General features: G+C 46.4%; 1 protein-coding gene across 1 annotated transcript; it reads right to left on the bottom strand.

The window, feature by feature from the left end:
• Nucleotides 1-4,401: 4,401 nt before the first annotated feature.
• On the bottom strand, nucleotides 4,402-7,130 carry GP5 (glycoprotein V platelet; the record flags this gene model as incomplete). The annotated part of the gene is made up of 2 exons (XM_079704589.1): nucleotides 7,085-7,130; nucleotides 4,402-6,113 (listed from the first exon to the last, which is right to left on the bottom strand). The coding sequence occupies exon 2, from the start codon at nucleotides 6,109-6,111 to the stop codon at nucleotides 4,402-4,404; it is 1,710 nt and encodes a 569-aa protein (XP_079560715.1). The 5' UTR covers nucleotides 6,112-6,113; nucleotides 7,085-7,130.
• Nucleotides 7,131-9,903: the final 2,773 nt, after the last annotated feature.

The raw sequence follows: 9,903 nt of genomic DNA, 5'->3' as shown, positions 1-9,903 counted from the left end.
GAAAATAGAAAAAACACTCATGAGGTTTATCTAGAAAAAAAAGAAGATGGATACAAACAATATTTAGGATGAATAAAAGGGGGACGACAACAACAGATACAACAGAGAAATTAAATATTATGGAAAATGTTAGGCTAACAAATTTGAAAACGTGGGGACAAAATGAACAATTTCCTTAAAAATATATAATGTAACAAAAGTGAGGAAATAGAAAATTGAACAGATTTATGACCATTGAAATTAATTTAGTAGTTAAGAATAAACCACACAAACTTACACATCCATGGTAGCCAGGCTCCAAAATGGCCCCAGTGATCCCTGCCTCGGGGTGTTCTCACTCCAGCTGGTGCCCTCTCACGCTGAAGAGGCTGACCTGCGTATACCAGTAGGATGCTGAGGAACTGATGAAATGTGACTAGCAAGGCTAAGCTATAAAAGACACTGACTGGGCTTCCCTGGTGGCGCAGTGGTTGAGAGTCCGCCTGCCAATGCAGGGGACACGGGTTCGTGCCCCGGTCTGGGAAGATCCCACATGCCGCGGAACGGCTGGGCCCATGAGCCATGGCCGCTGAGCCTGCGCATCCGGAGCCTGTGCTCCGCAACAGGAGAGGCCACAACAGTGAGAGGCCCACGTACCGCAAAAAAAAAAAAAAAAAAAGACACTGACTTCTGTCTTGATATCTCTCTCTTGAACACTCGATCTGGGGGATGCCAGTTGCCTATCAGAATTACAGCAGGGTTTCTCAGTGGAGCTTGACATGCTGACGTTAAAATATGCATAGAACTGCCAAGGGCCCAGAATAGATGAAACTTTTCTGAAGAAAAACAAGGGGGAGTGGTGACTCTACCGAGAATTATCAAAGCTACAATAATGAAGACAGTGAGTATAAGACTAGATAAATAGGCCAATGGTTTAGGCTACAGGACCCAGAAACCAACCCATGCATATAAGGAAACTGGATAAATGACAGCTTTGCAAACCAGCGGGGAGAGAATGGACTGTGTGATAAATGGTCTTGGATAATAGGATGTACATTTGCAAAAAGTACAGTCGGTTCCCTACATCTCACCATGTACTAAAATAAATTCCATGTGGACTAAAGATCTAAATGTGAAAAACTTTACAACTTTTAGAAGAAAATAAAGGAGAGTAATTTCATGGCTTGAGAGTAGGAAGATTTTCTTTTTTTATATATAAATTGATCTATTTTATTTACTTATTTTTGGCTGCGTTGGGTCTTCACTGTTGCGCGCGGGCTTTCTCTAGCTGCAGCGAACGGAGGCTACTCTTCCTTGAGGTGTGCGGGCTTCTCATTTCTCATTGCGATGGCTTCTCGTTGCAGGGCATGGGCTCTAATCTTGCGGGCTTCAGTAGTTGTGGCTCGCAGGCTCTAGAGTGCAGGCTCAGTAGCTGTGGCACCTGGGCTTAGTTGCTCCTTGGCACGTGGGATCTTCCCGGACAAGGGCTTGAACCCGGGTCCCCTGCACTGGCAGCAGTATTTTTAACCACTGCGCCACCAGGGAAGCCCCAGTAAGATTTTCTTAAGACAAGGTTTTTTTTTCAAAAGCCCAAACTATAAAGTTTTATTGCTAAACTTGACTAAATTAAAATTAAAGCTTCTGCTCCACAAAAGACAGTATGAATAAAGTGAAATAAGAACAGAAAAAAGATACCTGCAAAGCATATAATTTACAGAAGATTAGTGTACAGGATATGTAAAGAGTTCCTAGAAATCAATACCAAAAAGACAAAATGCCCCATTATAAATTGGTTGACAGATATGCACAGATAATTCTAAGAAGAAATCTGAACGTTCAATAGACATTTAAAAATAAGTTCAACTTCACTAATTATCAGGGAAATATAAGATAAAACAACAATGAAATACGATTTCCTACCTATCAGATTGAAAAAAATTAAAAATTCTGACATCATCAAGAGGTGGTAAGGATGTGGAGTAATGGGCCATAAAAAGAAAAGAAAAAACACTGGGAGTAAATGTCCATCAACAAGAGAACAGATAAATTGTGGTATATTCATTCAATAGAATATTATGTAGCTACTAAAATGAATGAACTAGAGCCAAATGCTTCATGTGGATAAATCTCAAAAATGTGTTAGCCCAGAAAAAAACAGTTGAAGAATACTATATGCAGAGTATGAGTTTTATGCTGTAGGTAGTTTCAAAATTTGGAGCAATGTAAATAAATAAGCCAAGGAGGCACATAAACACACACACACACCCTAGAGTAAAGGATGAACAGAACCAGTTGGAGTGGGAGGGTGCCTAGTGCCAGATAGCCTGAGAGGGGGGCACACAGAAGGGAACACTTTAATCTGCTAGGACAGTCAGGGAAGACTTCACCAGGAGGAGACATGTGAACTTGGCCTTGAAAGAGAAGTGCACCTACAATGCCAGGAACCCAGCTCTTTCTGCTCCACATCCAGTGGTTGTTGGAGGACCTATTTCTCTGGACCCTGAGCACAGAGCCTGACCACACAGGGCTGAGACAACCCACAAGTGAAGACTAACTTGAATGTTATCTCCAGTTTGAGGATGTTTGCTCTCATCTTTATATACACAGAGGAAAAAAAAAAAACAGCTCAAAGCTCTTCTTTTGAAATGATGACTGCAGTAATAATTGCTTGCCCTTTAATAATAAGAGCTACCATTTATTGAGTATTTACTGTATGCAGGGCACTGGGCTCTCATCAGATGTTTTATTGCCTTTAGTTCTCACAACAACTCTAAGAGGCACATACTATTTATACCTTTCCAGGGATGAGGAAACCAAGGCTTCGAGAATTCAGGTGCCTTGCCCACAGTCCTATGGAGTTAGTAGGTGGAGCTGGGATCTGAACCCTTCCGACTCGAAGCCTATGTTTTAACCACTGCTTCTCACAAGCAGACACCCAATGAAAGCAACAAGAGTTTTACTGCCTTCAATTGGAATAAATGAGAACATGATCCGAGCATAATAAACTAGAACCCAAGCTTATCATTATATTCATGAACACCTGTCACTGTCAGGTGTTCCGTAAATGTTTGTGAAATGAGGTAGCGTTTAGTTTCAGGAAATGAAAACCAACCCAGTGTCAAAATGACAGTCTTCACCCCTGTAGGAAGCAAGTAGCAACTCACAGGCCCCGTGAACAAGCAGAGCAGTGCTCCACGGGCACGCATCCGTGGGCAGTGGGCGCTCCCAGCCCCACACTTAGACCCCCCGAACGCCCCCGCTCCTTCCCTAACCCCCCGTCCCACCTGCTCTCGTGCCCGCCCCTCCCCCGCTCCTCGGCGCTCAGCCCAGACCCTGCTGTAAGGGCTCTGGGCTGGGCACCGACCTCCCAGAGGGAAGGCTGGGTTTTCTCTCTCTCAGCGGACCTGCTCTGAAAATATGCTTTTGTGTGGATGCAGTTCAGCGCTCTCCCCAAAACCGCACAGGTCAGACATACATAAAGTGAGAAGAAACAGGACAGAAAAATAACTGGAAAATTCTTTTTTTTTTTTTTTAAAGTTCTTTTGTTTTTTAAATAAATAAATTTATTTATTTATTTTTGGCTGTGTTTGGCCTTTGTTGCTGCGTGCGGGTTTTCTCTAGTTGTGGCGAGTGGGGGCTACTCGTCCTTGCCGTGCACGGACTTCTCATTGTGGTGGCTTCTCTTGTTGTGGAGCACGGGCTCTAGGCGCGCGGGCTTCAGTAGTTGTGGCTCACGGGCTCTAGAACACAGGCTCAGTAGTTGTGGCTCACGGGCTTAGCTGCTCCGCGGCATGTGGGATCTTCCCAGACCAGGGCTTGAACCCGTGCCCCCTGCATTGGCAGGCGGATTTTTAACCACCGCGCCACCAGGGAAGTCCAAGAACTGGAAGAATTCTGTTTTTCAAATAAAAGTAGATAAAACGAGCACTCCATCTTCTCCGTTAGGAAAAGCCATTATCACTGGATTCCCCTGTATTCATGTTATTCATTCATTTCACAAACATTTACCAGACACCTGCCAGGTGCGGGAGGCGGGCCCTGGACTGAGGTTGGCTGCCTCCTTTGCACCTTCCCTCCGAAAACAGTGGAGAGAACCCTCCCTCCAGCCGGCAAGGCGGGCACTGGGACGGGCCTTCACTGCCCGCGCCCCCTGGTGCACACGACGGAGGAGGCGACAAAGGCACAGCAGGCAGCCACAATTTCTGACAGTAAATGGTACGGGGCGGGGGCGGGAATGGGAGGTGAGACAGAAAGGGGAAGAGAGAGGGAGGGAGGAAGAGAGGGAGGGAGGGAGGGAGACGGGAGAAGAGGAAGAGGAAGCAGGGAGAGGAAGACAGCGGCAGCCCGTCTGGACTCTCCCCAGAGCCACGTCTGACAATACCCTGGTCACGTTTTAATTAATTGCAAGGTTTTACCATTGCCTCAAACCAGAGCTCTCTCTCTGATTAATTTCCGAAAGAGCCTGCCGAGTCGAATCATCGCAAACACTATGATCCCGGTTATTATGGCCTGAGCAGCTAAAAGCAGAAAATAGAGAGCCCAGAACAGGCTCTGGTCCTGACTTTTGCCCTCGGCCACTGGCCGGGCCCACGCCCAGGACTCGGAGCGCTTGGGTCCCAAGGAAGCGCGGGCAGGGGCGGCGGGCAGGGCGGGCTGCTGGGTGCCTTCGGAAGAGCCGAGGGCAAGGCGGCGGGAAGGCGGGCTCCCGGGGCGCGGGCAGCCGGGGTCGCCGGGGGGCAGGGCCCAGAGCGGCAGGCCGGCGTGCGGCCCGGGGCCGTGACACAGCGGGGGCTCGGCTCGACCCACGAGGCCCGCGTGCCGCCGAAGCCACGCCAGGAACGGCCCCAGGCCACAGTCGCAGCGCCAGGGATTGTGCCCCAGCAGAACCTTCGCCAGCCGGGGCAGAGCCTCAAATACGTCTCCGGGCAGTGTCTCCAGCTGGTTGTGGTCAAGCTGGGCCTCCTCCAGGCTGCTGAGGTTGCGGAAGAGCTCGCGGGGCAGGGTCCGCAGCCGGTTGCGGCGCAGCGACAAGTGCCGCAGCCCGCCGAGGCCGCGGAGCAAGCCGGCGGGGAGGGAAGCCAGGCCGGTGGAGCGCAGGGCGAGCACCCGCAGCTCGCCGAGGCCCCGAAAGGCGTCCTCCGGGAGCGCGCTCAGCCGCGGGCTCAGCGTCACCCCCAGGACCCGCAGGCCGCTCAGGTTGCGGAAGGCGGCGGCAGGCAGGGTGCGCAGCTGGGTGGCGTTCAGCCACAGCTCCCGCAGGCCGCCCATCACCCCGAAAAGCACCTCGGGGAGTTCCTCCAGCGGGTTCTCGAACAGGGTCAGGAAGGTCAAATTGTGCGAATGAAGAAAGAGGGCAGAGGGCAGAAACTCGAGGCGGTTTCTGGAAAGAGTCAAAGAGCTCAGGCTTCGCAGACGGTCGAAGGCGCCGGGTGCGACGGAACGGATGTGATTTCTGTCGAGCTGCAGCTCCATCAGGGCGCACAGGCTATCCAACAGCCCCGAATCCAGAGACACGAGCTGGTTCGAGTGGAGCAGAAGCTTCTCAAGCTTAACCTGGACCCCAAACAATCCCTCGGGCAGGTGGGTCAAATTATTTCCCGATAAATCCAACAATTTCAGGTTCCCCAGGTGTGCGAAGAGGCTAGCAGGGAGGAAAGCGAGTTGGTTTTGGTTCAAAAAGAGCTCCTGCAGGTTAACCAGTTTCTGAAACATGTTTTGGTCAAGGCTCTTTAGTTCATTGCCGTCCAGAAACAACTGTTCCAAGAGCACCAGCTTATCCAACAGGGCGCCTGGAAGATGAGTGATCTTGTTGTGCGATAACCTCAGGGTTTTAAGTTTTATCAGGTCGTTGAAAGTGCCGGGAGCAATGGCCGAAACTTGGCTGTCGGACAGCATTAGGCGCTGCAGGACGGTCATGCCACTGAAGCTGCTGTTCTGCAAGATGCCGCGGCCCATTTGGAAGAGCAGGATGTGCGTAAGGTTGGTGGGCAAGCCGAGCGCCGCGATGCGCGCCACGCTGCCCTGCGAGCACTGCGCGGCGTCGCGGAAAATGCACCTGCAGGTGGGTGGGCAGGGGAAGGGCTGGGCGCGCAGGAGCCCGAGCGCGGCGCACAGCAGAGCGCTCCTCAGCATGTCTGGAAAGGCGACCGCGGCAGATCTGTGGGCAACACCCAAAGGACAAACGCTCTAATTTCAATCTTGTAACCTAACCCTGCATGATCCTTTCGCCAGGACTATCACCGACTTTGAATGTTACCCAGGTACAAGTTAAGTCTCCCTCTTAGGAGTGCTGATTTTCCTGGGTGGTGAAAAGACGTTCATTCTACACTACGAGGCCTCGTTCGTTTTACAGATTTTCCACTCTTAGTTCAAATCGTTGAAATGAAAGCATTTTCAAGCAATGGAAAAGTCAATACCTTTAAATCTTTACATAGAGAGAACTAATTAAAATAACCTTTCTCACAGACATCACAGAGCAGTGTGCATTGTGAACGTAGCCCTGCTCTTGACTTCATGACTTAGCCTGGGGTAGCTATGACCTACAGCCCTGAAGGGAACAGCAAAGTCTGTTAAAACAGCAGCAACCATCACCTGATTCCTTTTATCACAATCATGCTGTATCTTCAGTGCCAACTTACTCTAAAACAGGACCACCCCGTAATAGTGAACCACACTGAGAAAAGTAGGTAATAGTACCTGTCACTTTATTCCACGCATTGTTCTCAGAACTTTATTTAAATTATTTCACTTAATCCTTACAACAACCCTATGAGTTAGGTACTAATATTATCCCCAATTAAGGATGATGCAGCTAAGGCACAGAAAGTTTAAGTAACTTAACCAGGGTCACAGAGCTAGAATTTGAGAGTAGTATTTCTGATTGAGCCATAAACAAGGAGCTATCACTGCTAAGATGCTTAAATAAAAATTAGTACTCGTGGCACTGAATTATCTGTGAAATACAGTAATACTAATCTGCCAAATCAATGTTCCCTACATGTAATTTTAAACGAATTGCTTCTTGTACTAAATTTTATTTCTTGTTCGTACAGACTAACCGAGCCCTCCAGTTGCCCATACTAATTTTTAAAATATTTGGCCTTACCTGAAATGGTGCTGCAGCCCAAAGCAACTGAAAGGCTTAGAGCTTTGCATGTGATCTGGCACTTTCCAAAGGAAGAGGGAAGTATCCTTGCATCCTGAGGATAAAGGCTATCCCAGAATAAAAGTCATGTTAAGGACCCTATCTCAGAGGACATATTCTGGTTTTTAATGACAAATATCTTCAAACTTTGAAAAAGAGACCATATATCACCCAAGTCCTATGGCCAAAGTTGAATGATAAGAGCAGGAGGGAGAGCAGTTTCTCCCCAGAGGCACAGTATGACTCTGTGATGTGTGTCCAGTAGTGACACAGCTGGGCCACTGCAGCAACCACACCCCTGGTTGGGCTACACCTCCTTTGGGTGCTCCTTCTTCTGCCATTTCCATTTCCCCTCTCCCCCTTCAAGGAATAAGGCTAAGGACATTCTCAAGTGCTCCACTCATTTTTTTTTTCGTTTTAGTAGTAAAGCTAAAAACATTCTCCAATATGTGCCATAATGGCCTTACTGGGTTGAAGGAAGGGTGTCCACATGGTCAATTGAACACAGGGATGTCAAACTGCTTTGCAAAGTAGTTGTGCCAATATATGCTGCCACCTACTGTGTATGACAGTTCCTGTACATCTCCACCCATGCCTTGGAATTGATTTTTTTAATTTAATTTTTGCCATTCTTATGAAATAATTGTCTCGGTATGGTTTTTTTTTTTTTTTTTTTTTTTTTTTTTTTTTTTTTTTGCGGTACGCGGGCCTCTTGCTGCTGTGGCCTCTCCCGTGGCGGAGCACAGGCTCCGGACACGCAGGCTCAGTGGCCATGGCTCACGGGCCTAGCTGCTCTGCGGCATGTGGGATCTTCCCGGACCGGGGCACGAACCCGTGTCCCCTGCATCGGCAGGCGGACTCTCAACCACTGTGCCACCAGGGAAGCCCTCGGTATGGTTTTAATTTTTCATTTCCCTATTGAATTATGAACTTGAGCATCTTTTCATATTTTTAAGGGCCAGTTGTGCCTCATCTTCTGAGAAATCTGGGTTCTTTTGACCATTTTTCTACATACAAAGTATGTATGATTGTGTCTTGAAAAAACTGAATTGTAGGCATTATTTATGTATTCTGGATACTAATCATTTGTCAATTGTATGTGTTACAGATATCTTCATCTAGTTTGTGCTTTGCCTTTTCATCTGCTTTCTGTCTTTTGATGGACAGAAGTCTTAATATAGGCAGTTATTAATCTTTAAGATTTGTTTTTTATGTCTATTAAAATAATTCCTCCTCTCCTCTCAAGCCAAAAAACATTCTCCTATAACAACTTATTATTACATTTTAGAGTTTTGTCCTTCGCATTTAGGTCTTTAATCCGTCTAGAATTGATTTTTGTGTATGATATAAGTACAATTTCATTTTTTTCCATTAGGATAACCAGCTGTCCTATATATGTATATCCCTTCTTCCCTCAGAGCTACAATGTCAGCACTGTCATAAATCAACATCTGATGAATGTTGTGTGGGTCTGTTTCTGGGCTATTTGATAATCTCTATACCAACACCACACTGAAATATAAAGCCTGAAAATATCCAGTGTTTTATGAAGTGTGAAGAAGTAGATATTCTCATACTACATTGGTGGGAATATAAATGGTAGCAAACTTTGGGGAGGAAAATTTAGTAGTATCAACCAAATTTTAAACATACATATTCTTTGTCCAGCAGTTCCACTGCTAAAACTACATCCTATGGAAATGCTCATTAAGACATGTACACAAAAACTTATTTGCAGGATTTTAATAGAAAAAAAAAAAGAAAGAAAATCTAAATGACCATCAATAGGGAAGTAGTCGTTTAAATTATAGTATATCCATGCAATAGGATGCCTTGCAGACTTTGAAAAGAATGGATTTGAGCTGCAAATACTGACATAACTTTCTTTTTTTTTAATTTATTTTTGGCTGCGTTAGGTCTTTGTTGGTGTGCGTGGGCTTTAGTTGCAGCGAGCAGGGGCTACTCTTTGTTGCGGTGCGCGGGCTTCTCATTGCGGTGGCTTCTCTTGTTGTGGAGCACGGGCTCTAGGCACGCGGGTTTCAGTAGTTGTGGCTCGTGGGCTCTAGAGCGCAGTCTCAGTAGTTGTGGTGCACGGGCTTAGTTGTTCCGCGGCATGTGGGATCTTCCCGGACCAGGGCTCGAACCCGGGCCCCCTGTATTGGCAGGCGGATTCTTAACCACTGTGCCACCAGGGAAGTCCCTGACATAACTTTCTAAAATACACTGAATGACATAAAACAAGGGTAGCATAGCATATAACATGGGGTTCTATGTGTGTAGGATTTTAAAAAACATATGAACATATATATTTTTTCTAGAATACACCCAAGAAACTTTAGTATTCCCCCTTCGGGGGAGAAACCAGAAAAAAGTTGACTTCCTTAAATACCTTTCTGTGAGCTTTGAAATTTTATCAAATGTGCTTAATGTCACTATTAAAATATTTTTAATGCAAATATAAAGTGATTTGGAAGGGAAAATGGCATTATTTAAGAAAAAAGGTAGGAATATAGGTATTTTAAAATACTGGGAAAAGTCAATGCTTGAATTGCAAAAGAATAAACATTAACCTCTGGAATCTTTGAGTGCAGTGGTACAGCAGAAGCGGTTCTTAAATTATTTTATCCTCGTTGGGAAAAAAGTCCCCCAAATCGACATTGTCAGGTGTTACAGAAAAGGAACTGAAATCTATTCAGCCTTTAGTGTAGCCAAATGCAGTCAAAGCCCGTTAAATGCTGAAGGGACTGAAATTATCTTCTAAGCATGCAGTCCTAAAACAC

This window comes from Hyperoodon ampullatus (genome assembly GCF_949752795.1).
Source record: "Hyperoodon ampullatus genome assembly, chromosome: 5".
Taxonomy (NCBI): Eukaryota; Metazoa; Chordata; class Mammalia; order Artiodactyla; family Ziphiidae; genus Hyperoodon; species Hyperoodon ampullatus.
Note: the sequence above shows the minus strand (reverse complement) of the source record. Positions and strands in the feature narration are given on the sequence as shown.